Source organism: Mirounga leonina, unplaced genomic scaffold, assembly GCF_011800145.1.
Source record: "Mirounga leonina isolate KUSES-001 unplaced genomic scaffold, KU_Mleo_1.0 Mir_92, whole genome shotgun sequence".
In the NCBI taxonomy this organism is placed as follows: Eukaryota; Metazoa; Chordata; class Mammalia; order Carnivora; family Phocidae; genus Mirounga; species Mirounga leonina.
The window spans coordinates 5,780,488-5,803,911 of record NW_023270852.1 but is presented as its reverse complement, the minus strand read 5'-3'; the positions used below and the strand labels follow the sequence as shown (position 1 = coordinate 5,803,911).

General features: G+C 45.6%; 1 protein-coding gene across 1 annotated transcript in view; it reads right to left on the bottom strand.

Annotated features, from left to right (window-relative positions):
• Positions 1–21,254, bottom strand: part of GALNT18 (polypeptide N-acetylgalactosaminyltransferase 18) — a 349,679-nt gene extending 328,425 nt beyond the window's left edge. Inside the window, exon 1 of the mRNA XM_034995612.1 lies at positions 20,602–21,254. Coding sequence (XP_034851503.1) covers positions 20,602–20,836 — 235 coding nt within the window. The 5' untranslated portion in view covers positions 20,837–21,254. The remainder of the gene's footprint in view (positions 1–20,601) is intronic.
• Between the last annotated feature and the right edge of the window lie 2,170 nt (positions 21,255–23,424).

Sequence of the window (23,424 nt, the reverse complement as noted above, 5' to 3'; positions counted from 1 at the left end):
GGTCATGATCCTGGAGTCCCTGGATCGAGTCCCGCATCGGGCTCCCTGCTCGGCAGGGAGTCTGCTTCGTCCTCTGACCCTATCCCCTCTCATGTGCTCTCTGTCTCTCTCATTCTCTGTCTCAAATAAATAAAATCTTTAAAAAAAAAAAAAAAGATACAACTTGAGAAAGCTCACCTTTCTTTGCTAATAATATATGAGGCAAGAGGGGAGGACTGCATTGAGCTGCACAATACTATATGTACATTTCTAATATGGACCAGGGTGAAATAAGACATTTAATTTTCAATTTACAAAAATCAAGTCAACTTTCTGTACTTCCAAAGTAATTACAAACTTAAAAGTACTTATGCCTGTTTCACTAAAAAACAATTGGCTGTTGTTGAAAAACATTTTAAATTTCACAATTGTACAGTTTTAGGTAAATAAAATAATGATTTTTCTTGTTTTGTTAACATAATTATCTGTCTCCTAAGTGACCAAAACAAGCCCTGGTAATCAAGAAACAGCAATTGCCCAGGAGGTTTCACAGTGATTTACCACAGTTCTCTCTAGTAAGAAAGCGAAACCATCTCTCAGTTTTCTGCTGTCACTAGAAAGGAATCTTTTTTGCGAGAACTTTAAATGGAGAAGTACTAAAAGGAAAAAAGTAGAGTGTATCTTCCCAATGTGAAACTACATCTATGTCTGAGTTGTAAAGAGTGTATATTAAAATTATACCATGCCACAAAATGCATATTTTGTAGAGGGGGAAGAAAGAAAAGATTAAATTGAGTCTTCCTGACAATTGTCTTAAATCACACCTTCCTGCCTGCAATGGAAATCATAAGTCATGTTGCTTTGAGTTAAATCAAATTCACCCTGGCAGGAAGATAGGCTGATGCGGGTCCAGTCCTGTCAGGAGGTGGAAACACAAGAAAACCCAAGTCTCTCCTCAAGGAGACTCTCCTTCCGCCACTGGGGAGCGTCCTTCCCCACAGATCCATCCATCACCAGGGAAATGAGACGTTGGCCAGGTAACTGGGCGGGGGCGGGGGGGGGGGCACTTTGCATCATTCTCCCACCAGCCAAGCTTCCTACAAACACCACACATTCCTGATATGGTCTGCTGCCCGCTGCAATGCCAAGTGGGTTTCACAAAACAAATCTTTCTCTACAAACAGGAGCAGGTCCCCAGGCCTGCAGGCTTAGAATTTCAGAGCAGGAGGCGAGTCAGACTGAGACACTCGAGCATTAGAACGAGTTTGGGCTCCCCTCTAAGCTCCCTTCTGACCTTCTCAGGCTGGATGGAACTGGGGAAGCCTTAGCACGCGCATCATGTCTAATGGCACGGACACGGGCTTCAAATCTGCTCTTCTAGGTGTTTCAACCAGAAAATATATTCCCGATCGTATTTTCGATGTGAGCTCCAAGAAGGAAAGATAGTGGAAATGAAGGACAGCGGGAAGGGAGGGAGGCTGAAGGAAAGAATGTGCTTCCCGCCCCCATCCCTACACTGGGCACAGGCAGGCTGGGGGCGCTTTCCCGCATCACACAACAATCCTGCAATGTTAAAGGAGCAACTGCCACCATTTCTATAGCTGGGGAAACTGAGGCAGGGGACAGTGAAGAGGCTTGCCCAAGGTCACCCAACCTGGAAAGTGTAGTGCTGATTCCAGGCACTTTCCCCCCCCCACTAAATGAGAGGCGGGTAACTGCCGGTTCTACTTAATATCTGAGCTTAGTCTCTCCAAATCTCCCCTACTCCACGCCTCTAAATCCTCCTCATTCTTCCAAGATGTGTCATAAGTCCCAGTTCCTCGAGGAAGACTGTTCTGACAATGCACTCTTCTAGAATTCAACTTTAACTCTCATTATACTAGTTAGCTTGCAAAAGCTCCTCAACTGTTTCTTGTATTGTCTTCTCGCCTCCATTATGAGCTTCTTAAAGGAAAGAACTATGTCCTGTATATTTTGTCATCTCCCGCCATGCCTGGTACGGAGTCAAGCCCTTGAGAAGTGCTCAGGAAATAGCCACAGAACAGCCTGGATTGATGCCTTTCAAAGCTGGGCTCCTCCGCTCACCCCTGCCCATGGCTCCCCATTCCTCCCACAGTGGCCTCCAAGGCCTGCACAACCTGCTCCTCAACCAGCCCCTATCTGGCCTCATCCCCCACCCTTTCTCCCATAATCACTCTGCTGTGGCCACACTAGCTACCCTACTCTCAAATACACCAGGCACATTGCTACCCCAGGGCCTTTGCACTGGCTGTTCCCTCCACCTAGAAATCTCTCCCCCCAGACAGAGTTCACACCTATCCTTCTCCAAGTCTTTCCTAATAGGAGAGCCCCTGACCACTTCATTTAACTGGGACTCTTTGTATTTTTGTCTGTGTCCCACTGAAATATCCTCACCACTTACTCGGTGTTCAATAAGTGCTAGCTGGATGAAGGAACAGAAGGATCTGAGCACGTGACCAATAGAAAGCCGGAGGACATCACAGGTCCGTCAAATTCCCAGCCATATTGGGGAAAAAACCGGAACTGGGAAGCAGGTCTGCAGTTTCTCCCGACCATCTCATGCCCCCCACCACCACCCCACCGGGGCCCAATAAACAATTCCAGCCATGGTGTCCACCTCCTATATCTGCCCACAGAGCTAGGGGCCCATCGTTACATATACTTTACCTGAATATCTCATTGTCTCAATGAAATGGGAAGTGCCTGGCAAACCTGGACATGTCTGCTGTCTCTTTTGCATGCACCAGTCCCCTCCATGCTCCCCAACCTGACCCCATGCCCTGAGCCTGGAGGACCCCCAAACCTTAGGTCTGAGTGAGTGGAGGAGATGGTCTTACTCACACTAAGTCCCCTCCTGAAGAAAGTGATACTGCCAGCTTCTAGAGCCATGCCCAGAGCCTCTCTGTGCTTTCCTGAGCGCTCGGTCCCCGACAGCTCCTGGCACAAGCATCCTTCTGTGTCCCCAGGGAAGGATACCAGCACAACAGTTGCTTGGTAACCCATCCCATGGTCTTGCTTCTCTCATGAATCCTTCCAGTCTCGCCTGCAACCTTTCTTCTGTTTTCCCTCGATCAGGATCCCTGAAGCAGAAAAACAAGAAGATCCCTGGCCCCTTACGAAGGGGGCTTTGTAGAGTAAATGGGGTTTTATCTCGTAGTAACTGCATGATCTTGGACAGTGAACTATAGTCACTGAGCCTTGATTTCCTCCTCTGTAGCACAGGGGGTAACAACATCCCACAAGGTTGCTTACAAGGTTAAAATGAGGTAACACGTGCCATGCATTTAGCACCTAATAGATGCTCAGCAAACATTCATTCTTTTCTTCTTCCCAGCTCTTCTCCAGACAAGTGCAGGCCTATTTCTACAACCCTTCCTCACGGGTTCCTTTTTCCAATTTTTGAATCATTGATAAAAGTCTCTTTTATCCACTTTCCACTGGATTTCCCTTCTAACATAAATCTCCAGAGTCTAGTAAAATATTTTTTTAAAGCCTGGCCCAATTAGACTTGAAGGGTCTATGTCATAATCTCAACACTTTCCTCCAAACAGTCTTTTAGAAAATAAAGCAAATCAGAGGATCAGTTTATTACTAAGCTGAGATTTAGATGTGGAAGAAACCAAAAATGTTAAAAGACTCACTTTTTCAAGCCCTTGAACCGAGAGGCAGGTCTGAAGCCTCTCCCACACCCCTCCCATTCCTCCACGGCTCCTTCTGTCTCATCAGGGAAATACTATGATGATTAATTAGGCAAACCCGTTTGTCAAGATCCTTTGAGGTGAGAACCACATAAACACCAAGCATCATAACCACAATAAAAAGACACCAGAAAACCCCTCTGCTCTGGGACCCTAACCAAGGCAGAGCTAAATAAATCTGTAGCAGAATATCAAGAAGGATCTTCCACATGGATAATAGAAAATGTCACCAGCATAAACAGGAAGAGAGGTTAGTTCAATAAAGGAATAAAGTCACATTTGTGGGTCTCAAGTAAGATTTTTGCTTACTTTTAACTTCCCAGCATATAACTCACAAGGTTATTAATACAGACTCCTACTGTTTTGGGCAAATAAACAGCTGCTGATATTTTGTGCCCAAACCACTTTATTAGAGCTTTCCTTTACAGCAATTGTTTTCTTCCTTTCCAAATCCTGAGAGGCTCAGACAGCTAAAAAACAGAGTGCCGAGGTGGGAGGAATAACAAAGGAGAGAGGAGGCAGCCTGTGTGGGCAGGGAGAATGGGGCAGGGGCTGCCGGGACCCTCACTGTCCTCTTTACAACTCTCGGACAAAGTCAAGTTCAAGAGCGGAAAGCAGAAGACCCAGATAGGGTGCAATCAAAAGGGCTGTTTTTGCCCTGATGCGAAGAGTTGCCATTAAACAGAATTTACCATCGTGAGAAGGTATGGATGACCAACCATCTGGGTTTGCCCAGGCTTGGAGGGGCCTCCTTGGACCCAGGAATTACAGTTTTAAAACAGGGAAAGTCCTGGGCAAATGGGACGAGTTGATCACCCCAAAAGACACATGACTATGCCAGTGAAAGGGAAAGAACACAGCACAGCACCGGGCACACAGTAAGTGCTCCCAAGTCCCGAGGGGAACTGGAATGAGCTCTAGCTTGCAGTTGGCACGCTCTGCTTTTCCCACAGAACAAGTTCCTGGGGGCTTACGATGATCCTAGCAGATCCACAATGATCCAAGAGAAAGGGCTCTCTATGGCCTCTGGACCAGTACTGCATTCACCCTTCCAGAGCAGAGCCCTCACCTACACAAGGACAGACCACGCCACCTGACTGCCTGGCTCCCTTTCCCCTACCAGTCTCCCACTTGGCCTGATGAGGCCTCTGAGCTTACACCTGAACCCAGTCTTCAGTAGAATCATCTCCTGGTCCTCTCTGTGTGATTTTCACCTTTCTTTTTTCTTCTGTAGAGGACATATATGCTAGACCAAGTTTCCCTTCTTGTCTCCACCACTATCAGCTGTGTGACCTTGGGTAAAGTCTAAGTCTCTCTGCATCAATGTTCTCACCTCTAAAACTCTTTCCTCCGTGTTGTGAAGATAAAAAGCAATCATGTAAAAAAAAGAAAAAAGCAATCATGTATGGATAGCATTTAGCCCAGTACCTGACACACAGGAGTTCTCTTCCTCTGTGCCTCCTGATACAATCAATCTTCCAATACTCTATATGTTTGTTGCTCTTAAAATAAACCCAGGATTTGGCTAGGATTCTCATTTGTCACTTCTGGAGCCTCAAATCCCTTCTTAGCTTTCTTATGCTTTTATTCATTGGCTCAAGCAATTTTGGTACTGTTCTCCTGAGTCCCAGATGCCATTAGCATGACATTTATGAGCCCAGGTTTCAAATCCTGTCCTGTCCAGATCCCTGAATTACGTTCCCATTCCTCTGGGATCTCAATGGCCTTTCATGGCCTGTCCCAGGGGACAAAGATGGAGGGGCAAGGCAAACAGGTCACCACTGCTGCTTAAAATGCAACAATACCCAACAATCTTAAACATGGTGCTCCACCTCTGTCTTAAACTCTGGACAATGGTGCAATGAACCCATTCATTCCAAAGAGTTGGCTCTAAACTTCTTCAGGCATCATTTTTCATTGCTCTCAACCATCCCAAGGAGAGGGGTGCAGATGCCACTTCTCTGGACTCTTAAAGGGAAGTAGTAACAAAACGTAGCCCAGAGAACTATGTCTGCGGGCTCTAGTTGCATTTCAGCAGCGGCATCGTACAGGAAGCCTGTCATGGTCTCCCTGGGGCTGGACACACAGGGCTTTTAGAAAGCTTCCTTAAGGGCAGTTTCCTCTCCCAAAAGCAAACCTTCACAAAACTGGCATGGAATGTTGGACAGTGAAAGAGCTACATCCGAACCTCATACCCACTGGGATGATTTGTCCTAGCAACACAGTTTAATCCATAATCGTGTAGCCAGAAAAAACTACCAAAGCATTAGTGTGCACATAATCAGGAATCCTCTTGCTTCAAGTTCCAGTTGGCTGCACTCAGCTGGGTCCATAAAAAGTACACAGACCCACACATAAGATTCCAGAACAGCAGCTGTTTCCAATCACCACACCAAATTTTATATCACAACAGTTGTGCAGTCACTTGTTATTAACAATAATTTAAGTACCAAAACACAGGAATGATTAGGCTTAACTAATAAGTTGAAGGGATCTCAAGGTTATCACGTCGTCTTGCATATGAATATGCTTTCTTGAGTGGGAGAGAAAGGGATAGAGCGAGAATAAGTGCACCGTGTTGGGACATGCTTCATCCTTGCCCCACCCTGGGGCGTGTGCCCTGCATGTGAAGGCATGTGTTTGAGGAAAGGGAAAACATCAAGCACTTCTGTGCTCACACACTGCAGTGTGGAATGGAGCTGACTCTGACCCCAAAGGCAGAGTGAGATTTGATAAGTTGACAACTGTAGGCCCCACGGAATAATCCAATCTCTACCCAATTCAAGAACCTTCAGCCCTGGAGAGACATTCAAGGCCAGCATAAAAAGGGCAGGCCAGCATTCATTTCATCTGGATCATCAACCAGCAGACCTAACCCACTCCATCCCTTGCTGTCTACTGCAGTTGCCCAGCTCACATTTATGGACTTTTGCCCCTCCATCTTCATGCATAATCCTCTTTCTCCCCAAATCCCATCTTGCTACCTTCTGGCTACATTCATCACTCATTCAGCCTGGTGCTTCCCCAAAGAACCTTCTGTGTGACATCACCTGCACCTAGACTGCCTTCCTCTATGATTCTCCACAGGGCAGCCATCTGTCCCAGACTCTTGGACAGAACTCAAGCAATGAAAAAGGACAACAATCCGAAAGAGACCCTCAAGTCCCCCAATCAAGGCAATAGCCCATTCAGCTGTCCAAGTTAAGTGAAGTGAAATTCTATAGGATGGTAATGAAGATGGTCCAGTAACCTTGTATGTGGCTATGAATCCCATAAATACCTATGGAAAAACACAGACCAGACTAACCCAAGTGAGCTAAGCTGGACTGTGAGGCCCTCACAAACCACAGAACCAGACTATGGCTCTCCAACATTTCATTCCGAATTCTCCTTGAGATTCTACATCAACCTACTTATCAAGGGCAAATAACAATTTATGTCAAGTGAATGGGAAAGAATGTGGAATTCATTTATTTTACAGCCTACACACTTCTAGATAAAAATGAAAATTCTTTGGCCATGGGAAAAAGTTGTATTCTTTGTCAAGGTTTTCCTACTCCACAAAGATGTGGTCTGGGGCTATTAATAAAGGTAATTGGGCTCAACTTCTAAATCCTGCTTTTGTACTCTCTCAAAATATCAATCACTGTTACTAATATAATTTCACATGCCACAGTTCATTCCGAAGGACAAATAGCTTTACTGTTTAAATGACACCCTTTCCTCAAATAAACTCCAAGCATTCAGCAAACATCGTATCCTCTTCTTTACAACCCTGCCAAGTCAGGGATCAGATGAGAAGGACACCAACAAATTCTAGGTGACATCCAAAAGCTACAGGGGACAAAAAAAAAATAACCTCCCAACATCCAGACCTAGGACATTTTCTGACTTTTAGGGACCACATACGGTTTGTAATCACAGTGAGCAACCTGTTTTTACTGACCTAATGTACATTAATATGCACATAATATGCCTAACAAACTTTTAGGAAACAAAAAGCAGTTAATAATCCATTTCTCCCATTGTTGGGATGATCTTGACTCAGTGAAGTAAGATAATGGATTTGGAAATTAGTCATATAATGTAATACATTATTAATCATGGTATTCAGAAGGGTAAATAGATATTATAAGAACACTACCCAGGAATTCAATTTCCTTTTAGATTTGTTTACTCTCTTGAATTCTTTATGCTACCATCATCCCTCACAAAAATGTAACAGTCTGATCTTTCTTTTTCTCCCAAAACAGTGATTTTCAACCTTTTTTTAGAAAAGAAGCAGAGCCTTTTAAAAAATATTTTACAGAACACCAAATATAAGACAGATGAAGGAGGAGATACACTGGCTGCAAGGAGGGGAGAGCTGGGTACAGGAGGGGTCCTGGAGACTTCACTTGACCCTTTTATTTCTCAGGTCCTGGATCCAACCTTCTAGAAGCTTGGGGCTCCTGGGGCCACAGTGTGAAAACCACTGCCCTAAATCATCTATGTAAAGCAAAAATTATGTACATAATATAGAATACAGGCAGTGTATATATATGTATGTGTGTGTATGTGTGCACATATATATATTTAGTGATCTACATAAATAAAACATATATATAAAATACACAAACACTGATATCCCAAGAGAAAAACTGGCAGAAGACACCAATACAAGGTGAAAACAAACAGGGGTAGGGGGAAGATACTAAGTTCGACAGTAATCAAAGGAATACAAATTAAAAGAACACTTGCCAGTGATTACATTTGCCCAGAATAAGTTTAATGGTAACACCCAGGGCTGGCCAGGCTCCACGAAACTGGTACAATAATAAATTGCTGGTGGCCATGTAGAAAGATTTTGAAAACAATCTTTCATTAAAATGTTCATACTATTTAAGTCAGTAGTAATCCCACTTCTAGAAACAGATCCTTTAAAAAATAGTTCAAAAGAAGAAAAGTGAGGTGAAGATGTTTATTTCTGTGTTAATTATAGTAGAAAAGCCAATGTTCAATAATGGGTAAGTGGTTAAGTCAATAAAGGTATATCAATGATGGAATATTATGCAGCCATTAAAAATATAGTACAAGTTCAGGGCAGAGCAAGATGACGGAGGAGTAGGAGACCTGGATTTCGTCTGGTCTCAGGAATTCAGCTGGATAGGGATCAAAGCATTCTGAACACCTGTGAACTCAACAGTAGATTGAAGAATAGCAACAACTCTCTGAACAGAAAAGCAACCACTTTCTGGAAGGTAGGACGTGCGGAGAAGTGAATCTGAGGCGATATTCGGGAGGATAGACGGCGGGGGAGGGGCCTCCGTCGGCCTCTTCTGGCAAGTGATAGAGCCACGCAGCACAAAATTGGAACTTTTAGAAGTCTGCTCTGCTGAGAGACGTCGCTCCAGTGGCTAAGCCGCGGTGGAACCCTCATGGGACAGTGTGGTCTCCGGACCCTCGGGGTCACAGAAAGACCGGGGGTGGCTGAGTGCAGCAGAGCTCCCAGGTAACGGAGCAGGGAAGCTGGCTGCAGAGGCGGAGCCCAGGCGCGGGCTCTCAGCTTGGGGTTGCCATAAACCGTGATCCGTGGCCCAGTTGGGCCCCTGCTCCTCCAGCAGGGACCCAACAAGCGGCAGATCCGGGGAGACCCCCCTTCCTCCCTGGGGAGGAGCGGCCTGGGAGCGCACCGCAGGGATCTGCTGGGTTTGGAGACTCCACATGGGGTCGTGTGCCAGAGATAGAAACGCTCGGTCACAGGCCAGGTGAGCACGGAGTGTGGCCGGAGACGGGGAAGACAGGAGTGATTGACTGCTTTTCTCTGGGGGTGCACTGAGGAGCGGGGCCCCGAGTTCTCCGCTCCTCCGGGGCAGAGATTGGGAGGCCGCCATTTTCACTCTCAGCCTCCAAAGCTGTACCAGAGCTTGCAGGGAACAAAAGCTCTGGAGAGCAAACCCAGGCAGATTACTTAGCCTGGACCGGCAAGGGCGGGGCAATTCCGCCTCTGGCAAGGACATTTGGGAACCACGGCAACAGGCCCCTCCCCCAGAAGATCAGCAAGAACAGCCCCCAAGACCAAGTTTACTGATCAATGAGAACGGCAGAACTCCAGCGCTAGGGGAATACTGCACATAGAATCCATGGCTTTTTTACCATAATTCTTTAGTCTTTCAAAGTTAATTTTTTTTTAACTTTTTTTTTAATTTTTCTCTTTCCCTTTTACAACCAACATCTTATCAATCCCTTTTTTAAAAAAACATTTTTTTTATTTTTAGAGTCATATTCTATCCCTTCATAGTAGTTACCCATATTTTTGGCATATATATATAAGTTGTTCTCTCTTTAAAATTTTGAGATTGTTTCTTCTAAGAGATCAAAATATACCCTAAATCTCTAGTGTATAGTTTTGTTCTACTCTCCTGCCTGATCACATTCTCTCCCTTTTTTTTCCTTTTCTTTTTAAATCCTCTTCTTTCTTTTCTCAAACAACTTCTTATCAATTCCTTTTATAAATTTTTTATAATTTCCATCTTTACAGTCATATTCCATCCCTTCATCATATCAACCCTTATTTTTGTACATATATAAGTTTTTCTTTCTTTAAAATTTTGGGAGGCACTTTCTTCTAACAGACCAAAATACACCCAAAATCTAGTGTGTGGCACTGATCTATGCACCAGCCTGATATTTGATCATATTCTGGTTTTTTTTTGTTTTGTTCCATTTTTGTTTGTTTTTATCTTTTTCTTTTTTTTTTCTTTTTCTTTTTTCTTTCTTTCCCTTTCTTTTCCCCTGCTTCACGTCTTTTCTGATTTGTTTAGAGTATATTTTCTGGGGACGTTGTTACCCTGTTAGCATTTTGTTCTCTCATTCATCTATTCTCCTCTGGACAAAGTGACAAGACGGAAAAAATCACCTCAACAAAAGAACAAGAGGTAGTACCGACTGCCAGGGACCTACTCAATATGGACATTAGTATGATGTCAGATCTAGAGTTCAGAATCATCACTTTAAAGATACTAGGTGGGCTTGAAAAAAGCATGGAAGTTATTAAGAACCCTTTCTGGAGAAATAAAAGAACTAAAATCTAACCAAGTCGAAATCAAAAAGGCTATTAATGAGGTGCAATCAAAAATGGGGGTGTTAACTGCTAGGGTAAATGAGGCAGAAGAGAGAATCAGTGATATAGAAGACCAAATGATGGAAAATAAAGAAGCTGAGAAAAAGAGATAAACAACTACTGGATCATGAGGGCAGAATTCGAGAGATAAGCGATACCATAAGACGAAACAACATTAGAATAATTGGGATCCCAGAAGAAGAAGAAAGAGAGGGAGGGGCAGAAGGTATATTGGAGCAAATTATAGCAGAGAACTTCCCTAATTTGGGGAAGGAAACAGGCATCAAAATCCAGGAAGCACAGAGAACCCCTCTCAAAATCAATAAAAATAGGTCAACACCCCAACATCTAATAGTAAAACTTACGAGTCTCAGTGACAAAGAGAAAATCCTGAAAGCAGCTCGGGAGAAGAGATATGTAACCTACAATGGTAGAAACATTAGATTGGCAACAGACCTATCCACAGAGACCTGGCAGGCCAGAAAGGACTGGCAGGATATATTCAGAGCACTAAATGAGAAAAATATGCAGCCAAGAATACTATATCCAGCTAGGCTGTCACTGAAAATAGAAGGAGAGATAAAAAGCTTCCAGGACAAACAAAAACTAAAGGAATTTGCAACACAAAACCAGCCCTACAAGAAATATTGAAAGGGGTCCTCTAATATACAGTAACAGTCACCTTACAGGCAATACAATGGCACTAAATTCCTATCTTTCAATAGTTACCCTGAATGTAAATGGGCTAAATGCCCCAATCAAAAGACACAGGCTATCAGATTGGATTAAAAAACAAGACCCATCGATATGCTGTCTGCAAGAGACTCATTTTAGACCCAAAGACACCCCCAGATTGAAAGTGAGGGGGTGGGAAACCATTTACCATGCTAATGGACACCAAAAGAAAGCTGGAGTGGCAATCCTTAGATCAGACAAATTAGATTTTAAACCAAAGACTGTAATAAGAGATGAGAAAGGACACTATATCCTACTTACAGGGCCTATCCAACAAGAAGATCTAACAATTGTAAATATCTATGCCCCTAAAATGGGAGCAGCCAACTATATAAGGCAATTAATAACAAAAGCAAAGAAACACATTGACAAGAATACAATAATAGTGGGGGACTTTAACACCCCCCTCACTGAAATGGACAGATCGTCTAAGCAAATAATCAACAAGGAAATAAAGACTTTAAATGACACACTGGACCAAATGGACTTCACAGACATATTCAGAACATTTCATCCCAAAGCGACAGAATACACATTCTTCTCTAGTGCCCATGGAACATTCTTCAGAATCGATCACCTCCTAGGTCACAAATCAGGTCTCAACCAGTACCAAAAGACTGGGATAATTCTCTGCTTATTTTCAGACCACAATGCTTTGAAACTAGAACTCAATCACAAGAGGAAAATCAGAAAGAACTCAAATACATGGAGGCTAAAGAGCATCCTACTAAAGAATGAATGGGTCAACCAGGAAATTAAAGAAGAATTAAAAAAATTCATGGAAACCAATGAAAATGAAAACACAACTGTTCAAAATCTTTGGGATGCAGCAAAGGCAGTCCTAAGAGGAAAGTATATAGCAATACAAGACTTTCTCAAGAAACAAGAAAGGTCTCAAGTACACAACCTAACCCTACACCTAAAGGAGCTGGAGAAAGAACAGCAAATAAAGCCTAAACCCAGCAGGAGAAGAGAAATAATAAAGATCAGAGCAGAAATCAATGAAATAGAAACCAAAAGAACAGTAGAACAGATCAACAAAACTAGGAGCTGGTTCTGTGAAAGAATTAACAAGATTGATAAACCCCTGGCCAGACTTATCAAAAAGAAAAGAGAAATGACCCAAATAAATAATGAATGAAAGAGGAGAAATCACAACCAACACCAAAGAAATACAAACAATTATAAGAACATATCTAATTTGCTGGTATAGAGTTGCTTATAATAACTTGGAAGAAATGGATGCATTCCTAGAGATGTATCAACTACCAAAACTGAACCTGGAAGAAATAGAAAACCTGAACAGACCTATAACCACTAAGGAAATTGAAGCAGTCATCAAAAATCTCCCAACAAACAAAAGCCCAGGGCCAGATGGCTTCCCAGGGGAATTCTACCAAACATTTAAAGAATAATTAATACCTATTCCTGTGAAACTTTTCCAAAAAGTAGAAATGGAAGGAAAATTTCCAAACTCGTTTTATGAGGCCACCATTACCTTGATCCCCAAACCAGACAAAGACCCCATCAAAAAGGAGAATTACAGACCAATATCCTTGATGAACATGGATGCAAAAATTCTCACCAAAATACTAGCCAATAGGATCCAACAGTACATTGAAAGGATTATTCACCACGACCAAGTGGGATTTATCCCTGGGCTGCAAGGTTGGTTCAACATCCACAAATCAATCAACGAGATACAATACATTAACAAAAGAAAGAACAAGAATCATATGATCCTCTCAATAGATGCAGAAAAAGCATTTGACAAAGTACAGCATCCTTTCTTGATCAAAACTCTTCAGAGTATAGAGATAAAGGGTACATACTTCAATATCATAAAAGCCATCTATGAAAAACCCACAGCAAATATCATTCTCAATGGGGAAAAACTGAGAGCTTTCCCCCTAAGGTCAGGAACGCGGCAGGGATGTCCACTATCACCACTGCTATTCAACATAGTATTAGAAGTCCTAGCCCTAGCAATCAGACAACAAAAAGATATAAAAGGCATCTAAATCGGCAAAGAAGAAGTCAAACTCTCACTCTTTGCAGATGATATGATACTTTATGTGGAAAACCCCAAAGACTCCACCCCAAAATTGCTAGAACTCATACAGGAATTCAGTAAAGTGGCAGGATATAAAATCAATGCACAGAAGTCAGTGGCATTCCTATACACCAACAACAAGACAGAAGAAAGAGAAATGAAGGAGTCGATCCCATTTACAATTGCACCCAAAACCATAAGATACCTAGGAATAAATCTAACCAAAGAGGCAAAGGATCTGTACTCAGAAAACTATAAAATACTCATGAAAGAAATTGAGGAAGACACAAAGAAATGGAAAAACATTCCATGGTCATGGATTGGAAGAACAAATATTGTGAAAATGTCAATGCCACCTAGAGCAATCTACACATTCAATGCAATCCCCATCAAAATACCATCCACTTTTTTCAAAGAAATGGAACAAATAATCCTAAAATGTGTATGGAACCAGAAAAGACCCTGAATAGCCAGAGGAATGTTGAAAAAGAAAAGCAAAGCTGGCGGCATCACAATTCCGGACTTCCGGCTCTATTACAAAGCTGTCATCATCAAGACAGTATGGTACTGGCACAAAAACAGACACATAGATCAATGGAACAGAATAGAGAGCCCAGAAATGGACCCTCAATTCTATGGTCAACTAATCTCTGACAAAGCAGGAAAGAATGTTCAATGGAAAAAAGACAGTCTCTTCAACAAATGGTGTTGGGAAAATTGGACAGCCATATGCAGAAGAATGAAACTGGACCATTTCCTTACACCACCCACAAAAATAGACTCCAAATGGTTGAAAGACCTCAATGTGAGACAGGAGTCCATCAAAATCCTAAAGGAGAACACAGGCAGCAACCTCTTTGACCTCAGCTGCAGCAACTTCTTCCTAGACACATCGCCAAAGGCAAGAGAAGCAAGGGCAAAAATGAACTATTGGGACTTCATCAAGATAAAAAGCTTTCACACAGCAAAAGAAACAGTCAACAAAACCAAAAGACAACTGACAGAATGGGAGAAGATATTTGCAAATGACATATCAGATAAAGGGCCAGTATCCAAAATCTATAAAGAACTTACCAAACTCAACACCCAAAGAACAAAGAATCCCATCAAGAAATGGGCAGAAGACATGAACAGACATTTCTGCAAAGAAGACATCCAAATGGCCAACAGACACATGAAAAAGTGCTCAACATCGCTTGGCATCAGGGAAATCCAAATCAAAACCTCAATGAGATACCATCTCACACCAGTCAGAATGGCTAAAATTAACAAGTCAGGAAACGACAGATGTTGGCAGGGATGCAGAGAAAGGGGAACCCTCCTACACTGTTGGTGGGAATGCAAACTGGTGCAGCCACTCTGGAAAACAGTATGGAGGTTCCTCAAGAAGTTGAAAATAGAGCTACCCTACGATCCAGCAATTGCACTACTGGGTATTTATCCCAAAGATACAAATGTAGGGATCCAAAGGGGTACGTGCACCCCGATGTTTATAGCAGCAGTGTCCACAATAGCCAAACTGTGGAAAGAGCCAAGATGTCCACCGACAGATGAATGGATAAAGAAGATGTGGTATATATATACAATGGAATATTATGCAGCCATCAAAAGGAATGAGATCTCGCCATTTGCAACGCCGTGGATGGAACTGGAAGGTGTTATGGTGAGCGAAATAAGTAAATCAGAGAAAGACATGTATCATATGACCTCACTGATATGAGGAATTCTTAATCTCAGGAAACAAACTGAGGGTTGCTGGAGTGGGAGGTGGGGTAGGAGGGATGGGGTGGCTGGGTGATAGACACTGGGGAGGGTATGTGCTATGATGAGTCCTGTGAATTGTGCAAGACTGCTGAATCACAGATCTATACCTCTGAAACAAATAATGCAATATATGTTAAGAAAAAAAAAAGAAGATAGCAGGAGGGGAAGAATGAAGGAGCGGAAATCGGAGGGGGAGATGAACCATGAGAGACGATGGACTCTGAAAAACAAACTGAGGGTTCTAGAGGGGAGGGGGTGTGGGAGGATGGGTTAGCCTGGTGATGGGTATTGAGGAAGGCACGTTCTGCAGGGAGCACTGGGTGTTATGCACAAACAATGAATCATGGAACACTACATCAAAAATTAATGATGTAATGTATGGTGATTAACATAACAATAAAAAATTAAAAAAATATATAGTACAAGTTCTCCTTCAAAACCCTCTACTTAGTTACCCTCCAGAGGAATTGTACCTCCAATCCCCCTGGAAAACAAGCCCCAAGATACCTTTGTTCCTCTGTTTTCTCTCCTACCCCACCCCCACTCACATCTCCAGCTAACGACTGAGCTGTATGCTTACCAACACTCCTCTGAGTTTGTTCCCACATGTGTTTATACTTTTGGTACTTGTCATTGTAACAGCATAATTTAATTACATACTTTATAAACCAATGGAATATGACTGCTAAGAAGATGAGAGTTGCTGTTTCTAAGAAAATTAATTTCACTGCTTTGGAAAGACTTTATAAAGCTAGTCACTTACATAGCAGTCAGATTGCATGTGAGCAAAATCACTGCAAAGGACAAGATAAAAGTCATAAAAATTTAGGCTACTACATGGAGGTTGCTTCACAAGCATCTTTAAGTTCTCGATGAATTTTAAAGAAAACAGAACTAGAAATCAGTCTCTGTAAGCAGCACGTTATGGGCGTGGTTTAGGCAAGGAGGATGCTCAGAAAGGCAGTTGGCCCACCCAGCCCAAAGACAAAGCCCTGGCCTTAACATCAAAAGGCTGGCAAATGAATGTACAACACATTCAAAAATAATATGAAAACAAAATATTTACTGCACGTGTGCAATATTTTGTTTTATTCGCCTCTTTGCCGAGTTTTTCAGTTAACTAAATTAAACCCCAATTGTGTTGATTGTTGTCCCTTAAAAACAAGTCTACATGACAGGGTCCAGGAGTGTCTTGATTCACCACTGTATCCAACGTCACCTCCCCAGTGTGCTGCCTGGTACATATTAGGTCTCCAATAAATAAAGACTGAATCGATAAACTATGTAGCAAACATGAAAAAAAAAAAAAAAACCACTTCTAACGAGAAGCAAGCTGAAAAAAAGGAGAATATAAAATTACATGTGAACCATGACTACACCTTTGTTTTTAAATATGGAGGCAGATGAGCAAAGTTAGAAGGGAATGCTCAAAATGCAAAATAGTTGGGTTAGAGTAGAATGCACTAGAAGCAATTTTATACATTTTTAAATATTTTCTTTAATATTGGCACAATCTTTTACAGATTCAAAAAGGTACTAATCAAGAAAAGGAGAAAGCTGTTTGGGGTTCTACTGGACTTCAAAATAGGATTCGCACCAACACTGCTGTTTCCCGGCAGTCTCCAACATGTAGGCCTCCTTCAGCGGACCCTCTGCCTCAGCCACCTCACCACCTCCAGCAATCCATCCTTCTCCTCCAAAGAGCGAACCTGTACTAACATGGATTTCGTGTCTCCAACCCAACAGGATGCTATTTTTGAAATCTGTAGCTACCCACCCTCTCCTTTACCACAGATTTGGTTTAAAAAAAAAAAAATTCTCAAAACTGCAATTTACATTCCTAAGAGATTCCCAAACACCATCTAATTAAATCATTCAATCAGAAAACAAATTAAAATGAAATATCACTGCAAACCCCAAGAGGAAAATAAACTTCTCAGTCATGACTAGAACAGACCTCTAGGGTGAAGCTCCAAAGCCTCTTCTAATTGCAAGTCCTATGGAACATTCTGCTGAACATTTTGTGACATTTGCAGTTTCCAGGACAACTTTCCTTCCAAAGCAAAGAGGAGCCTGAGCAAGGCTCCAAAGCAAAACATATTCATTTGAGAATGGAAACGTTTTCATTAATAACTAACTGGTGCACTGGGCATCTACACTGTGTACTTATTCATCCATCCATTCATCCATCCAGCACCTACTCTGCAGAATGTGCCAGAAACTGTCCTGGGTATTCCATGAACACTGTTTTAGTGAATGTAACCTCTGCCTCTCAGCATGAGATAAAACAAAAACCAGAGCTTCCTGAGTTTATCTACGGAAGAGTCTCGAAGTGGAAAGGCTATGACTTCATCATTCCTTGGCCATTCTCTGAGGTCTCTCATTCTGACACCCACCCCCACCATCAAGTAACTCCCCGGGAACACTGTTCCCCCTGTGATCTGCTGGCCCTCTAGAGGACAGTATAGTACGTGGTTAAGAACGCAGACTCTGAAGAAGCCACACAAGCTGGGTTTAAATCTTCGAACTACCATGTACCAGTGATGTGACCCTAGACAAATCATATAATCTCCCCATCTGTAAAATAGAGTTAATATTACCCATCTCATAGGGTTGTGATGACTAAACTAGTCGATATACATAAAGCACTTAGAATGGTACCTGGCACATAATGGGTGCTATATAATTTTCAGCTGTTATCATTATCCTTTCTTCTCCACTCCCCCAGCTCAGCAGACTAAACTGGGTTGCTCAAAAGGCTGTACTGATTAGAGGAAACATGACAGTGGAATACACATGAACGGTCCACATCACCAAGTATAAGAGTCTGATTGTCCTTTCCCACCCTCTGCCTTCAGAGAGCTGCACTTGGCCAGTCCCAAACTTTGCAGGCCTCTTACTTAAATCAAGTAAACCCCTAGGTTTCCTTACTTCCCTGCATCCTAGCTCTGGATGGCCCCAGCACCACTGGCGGGCGGGGGGTTGTCAGTAGTCATCACTACACCATCATAGCACAACCAACCAACTAACCTCTGCCCTCTACCTGCCTCCTATCTAGTCTTCCCCAAGCCACTGACCCTTCCCCACTCCTCTACAGGTTGTGGCTTCTGCCTTTCTGTCCTGATAATCTGGTCATTTCTGAATATCCACAGGAGTCCTAATACAGTCAGTGCACATACACAAGAGAACTGGACCAACCATGTCTTCAGAATCCCGTTCTGTCTTTGCTTCCTATTTCTCCCAATTTTTTCAGGTATATATTTTAAAGTTCAGAAGGATGCATAGTTATAAGGTTTCCTGGGAACAAAATCACAAAGGTTCCTTTCAGCTTCAACACTGTATTCATTTTCATGTACAGACTTATAAATCATGTGACATGGTCCACATTCAAGATGACAGGGGCTACTCTGTGATGAGCTCATGGGTTAACAACATCTCCTCACCGTTTCCCAAAGTAGTACCTCGCTCACCTCCTCCCTGAGCAGACTGGAAAGCACAAGAGAACCATTTTCCAGGAATATATATATATACACATACACACAGAATCTGTGAATGAAAATCTCTCAAAATCTGTGGGCCAACTGGAAACGTCAAAGTAAGGTATGGCCTTGTGTCTCCCTGGGAACATTCTGAATCACCCTGGGGCAAACACCGTACTTCTGTCGCTGATGAACTGTCAGTCCAGACCCACGGGATAGAAAAAGAAAGAAACAGCAGCAACAGGAACCATCAGATGGATAAACTGGTCTGCCAAGCCCAGGGCCAGTTTGAGAGGCAGAGGCAGGTATGAAGGAGAAGCTGCCAGGGGTCCCCTTTGCTAGGAAGTGTCCCCAAGCCCTGGGCTTGGTTTGAAGTCATCAGTTAGAAAGCACGAGCGGTATGTACACCTCTCCTGCCCTCACCTGAACCTTCCCTGGGACCTATGGGGAGACAGACCAACTGTGGACACAGCAGCTCTCCCTACCTTAGCAGGGGCAGTTGGGGCAGTTGGGGCAGAAGCAGATCCAGACGCCCACGTGTGACCAAAAGAGAGTGCTCCTGGGGGAGAAAGGCTTCCATTCAACCAGATATTTGCCATGGTCTGCTGGGTAGTGGACCCAGAGCCTGGCTGGGCTGCCACGTTTACAGGTGAACAAGGCTCCCTGCCTTTAAGAAGCCCCCACTCCTGGGAGAGAGCAGGGGAAGCGGGGAGGTGAAGAAAAGAGAAGTGTGAACGTGTGAGACGCGCGCGTGTGTGCACACCCAGCACCAGTGCCCCGCGGTGCCGGGAGCTCTCCATCGCCTGCCTCTGACAGCACATCAGACGGGGTCTCCTCGGGAGAGCTCCCGTACCCCATCCTCCCCTTGGCCCCAGCCCTGACCTGAAGGGAGCGCAACCACCTCGCGCAGCCTTAGACTCCAGACCCACTGCGAGCGAGTCTGTCTGCTCCGCCCCAACCGCTCCCTGGGCCTGGGAGTGGAGCTACCGGAGGGAACGGCCTTCACCGGGCTCCGCGGGGAAGGCACAGCCCAGGGTGGGCTGTCTGGGTCCTGGGCGGATGCGCCACCGCAGTAGACAGAGCTCCAGGCTCCTCTGCTTCTTCCCCGAGTCGACACCTGCTCCTGGAGAGGGTCTTGGACCCACTGGCTGTGATGGGGGTGGGGACCGCTATAGGTTCGAACAGCACCCCCAGCCACAGATTCCCGGTGCATTTCCAACCGCCCACGGACGGCGCACAGCAGGGCTGGGGCTGGGTCTACGCAATCGTCCTAGCCCCGGCTTGTCCCACAGCCTGTAGGTTCTAAATGCCAAGGACTGGGGCCGCGCAAGCATCTCGCCCTGGGCCAAATGAGCTTACGCGGGCCAAATGAGCTCCACTGGCCGCGCCCGCTCTCTCCTGCACACACACAAACATTCACGTACACACACTCTGAGCCGGACCTCCGTGTGATCCCGAGAGCCGGCGAGCAACCAGCCCGGAGTCCCAGGCACATCTGGACACGTGCGCAGCGCGCCCCCACACCGCCAGTGAGCTGCACACACCCGCGCGTGGAGCCCCGCGCACACACGTGTGCCCTGGAGAAGCGCGCACCGCCGCGGACAGCGAGGGTCTCCCACGCAGGCGAGAGCGCACCCGCAGCCCCCCAAGCGCCTGCGGCCTCAGACCCCGCCGCCGCTGGCTCCATGCGCACCCGCCCCAGCGCACCCCGGGCCGCGCCGGGCACTCCCCGGCCTTGTGAGCCGCCCAAGTTTCCCGGGGCGCCCGTACCTTGGATATGCTGCTTGATGACATTCTCCAGGTGGTCCAGCCGTTCAATAATCTTCAGGGTGTCCCCTTTGTCTTCCTCCAGCTTCTTCTCAGGCGCCGGCTCCTGCCCCCGCACATACACGCTGGCGATGTAGTTGGTGACCCAGCCCACGTAGAGCAGACATATGATGTTGGTCATGCCGCTCAGGATCACGCAAGTGGACACCAAAGTTTTGGTCTTCCTGGTGCACACCATTCTGGGCTCCCTCCTCCATATAGAGCTCCCGGGGGACCCTCCTCGCCGCGCGCCGGCACTCCCCCGCGCGCACACCCCCCCAGCCCGCCCGGGGCCGCTCGGCGCCCAAGCACCTGAGTCCCGAGGTCCTCCACAGCCCGGGCTGCTCGCCGTGGAGCCGCCGAGCCCAAGTTTGGAGCTCCCGCCGCTGGCCACCCGGAGAGAGAGCTTGACAAAGGAAATGAGGTGGATTTTGTTTCCAAATTAAAAATCTCCGAGCCCTTCTGGAAGCGGTTACGGGTGGCCCGCAGCCGCGCGCCCGGATACGCGCGTCTGGGAAACTTTGCCACAGCCTGGGTCCGCGGCCGCGCCGTTTCCCATCGCCAGGCGCGGATTGCCTTGGCGGTCCGACCCGCCCGCGCTGCTGGAAGGACGGCGGCGGCGGCGGCGGCGGGGAGAGCGGCGGAGCAGAGCGGCCCGGTCCCCTCCGAGCGACAAGCGCCGCCACCAATCGCGCTCCGGCTCGGGAGAGGGGCCGGTGCTGGGCGGCCGCGGACCAACAAGGAGGGCGCGGGGGGCGGAGTCCGGCCCCCGGGCCCCACCTGCTGGCCGCCCCTGGCTCCCGCCCTCCAGGGACGCGCCTGAGCCTCCACCGGCGGCCGCGCTGGCTGCCCCAGACCCGAGGCTCCCGGAGGGGGCGCGCCGCCAGGCTCAGCCCCTAGGTCCGCAGATTCCACCTCTGGGGACTTCCATCTCTGGCTCTTGCGCCGGCACCTCCGGTCTTTGCGGGGTCTCGCGGCTCAGCGCCCCTCAGCGGGGCTTCTCGTCCCAGTCCCACTGGCCGACTCCACGTCCCTCTTGGAAGCAGAGAGGCCAGGGAAGCTTGGGCGGGATCGTCTGACTAGTCTTGCCCTTGGTCAGGCCCCTGGGCATCCACTTCTTCCTTAGCCTCACTTCGACCTCCCCCTGTCCCAGGCCCTCTGTCTGCCGGCTTCCTGGATGTCTCCAGACTTGGCAACTGTCAAAGGAGCTAACCCTCCTAGGAATCTCCCAGATTTTGGACCACCACTATGACCACCAAACCTCTGGAAGAGTTTGGCTCCTATCTAGATTTTTTTTTTTTTAAGTCTGCACAGCTCCCAGAACAAAACTGTGCCCTGTAACCCAGTTGTCGTCCCTGTGGGCCCAGGCTCGTGTCAGTGCATTGGGAAATCCCTCACAGCAATATCCTAGGGGTGTGGGGAGGGGATACAGAGGCACGGGGTGGAATTATGCTGTGAACTGTAAAGTCCCCATGCATGCTGTTTGTAATTGGTGTTAGAGAGGACAGAACTGTGACAGATAGCAAAGGGACATGGCTGGATTCTAATGGCTGACACTATTTTATTTGTTATAAGAGCAAATGTACTTATTCATATTAACCCCTTCTGCTGAAGTCACTTCTCAGCATCAATAAAAATCTCCTAAACAAAGACTCTTTAAAACACAGATTCATATCCTCTTCTCCATCTGTGGGGACATTTCCTAAAGACTCAGGGAGGCAGCCTGCTGCACAGCCACCTGGTACACCAGCACCCCAGGGCGCCAGGGTCGTAGTACTCAAGGCGGCTCTTTCAAGTGATATTTTCTGGATTCCAAGAACTGGCCCCACAAAAGAGGGAGGCCACAAAACCAAAGAAGGAGCACTTTATGGCCATCAGCCAAGGGCTGATCAACCAAAACCCCCCAAAATATGCTATGACACCAACTGAAGATTTCTCTTTACCCATGGCTGGAAACGAGTTTGGAGGAGAATAGAGGAGGATAGTATGTATGTGTCCATATGTGTGAGAGAAGAAGACACACATACACACTAATCCTTTTCTTAAAAAATAAAGGGGGGGGGTGTAAAGATATCTACAACCAGGAGGGAATAAAACCTGCCTCTCCCTTTCTTCTCTGGATGTTTAATCAGCTCACAAATGAAGGGTCTGGACTTTCTTCTGGTTGGATGAATTTACAAGCAATGGCCTTGAGTACAGTTAATGGCAAAAGTCTAATTCTTCCTCTTGTCATGCACGCTGTCCCAGGAGGAGTCCTGGAAGTTCATCTCTTCCCAGGATCTTCCTAAACCACCACAGGGCTAGACAGAGAGGAGGCAATACTCATTTTTCACATTCTTAATGGGAGAAAAAAACCCCAACTTTAAAAATAAGGTTTAGGGCAAAAACAGTGAACTGTGTGACCTTAAATTTTTGTTCAGCCAATCCTCTAAGATCATTTGTAACTGTGGAGGGGATGAATGCAACAAAAGAAGGCAGAACAGGTTCTCCTCTCTGAAAGGTCACTGGGGCAAGTTGACCAGTTCAAAGAATATTCACTGGAGGGGCAACCAGACTCCAGGACTCTAATCCCAGATCCACCACTTATTAATTATGTGAGCTTGGACAAATTCTAAAACATTGCTCGAGCTCAATATCCCCATATGTCAAATGTAAACAATACTTGCTGAGGGAGTGGTTATAAAGATTAAATGAGGAAATACACCAGAAAGGGCTTTAATTAGTGCAAGACACAGTGGGTGCTCAGGATCCGGTGAGTTTCCTTCCCAGGATAAGGTCCTTCCCCTT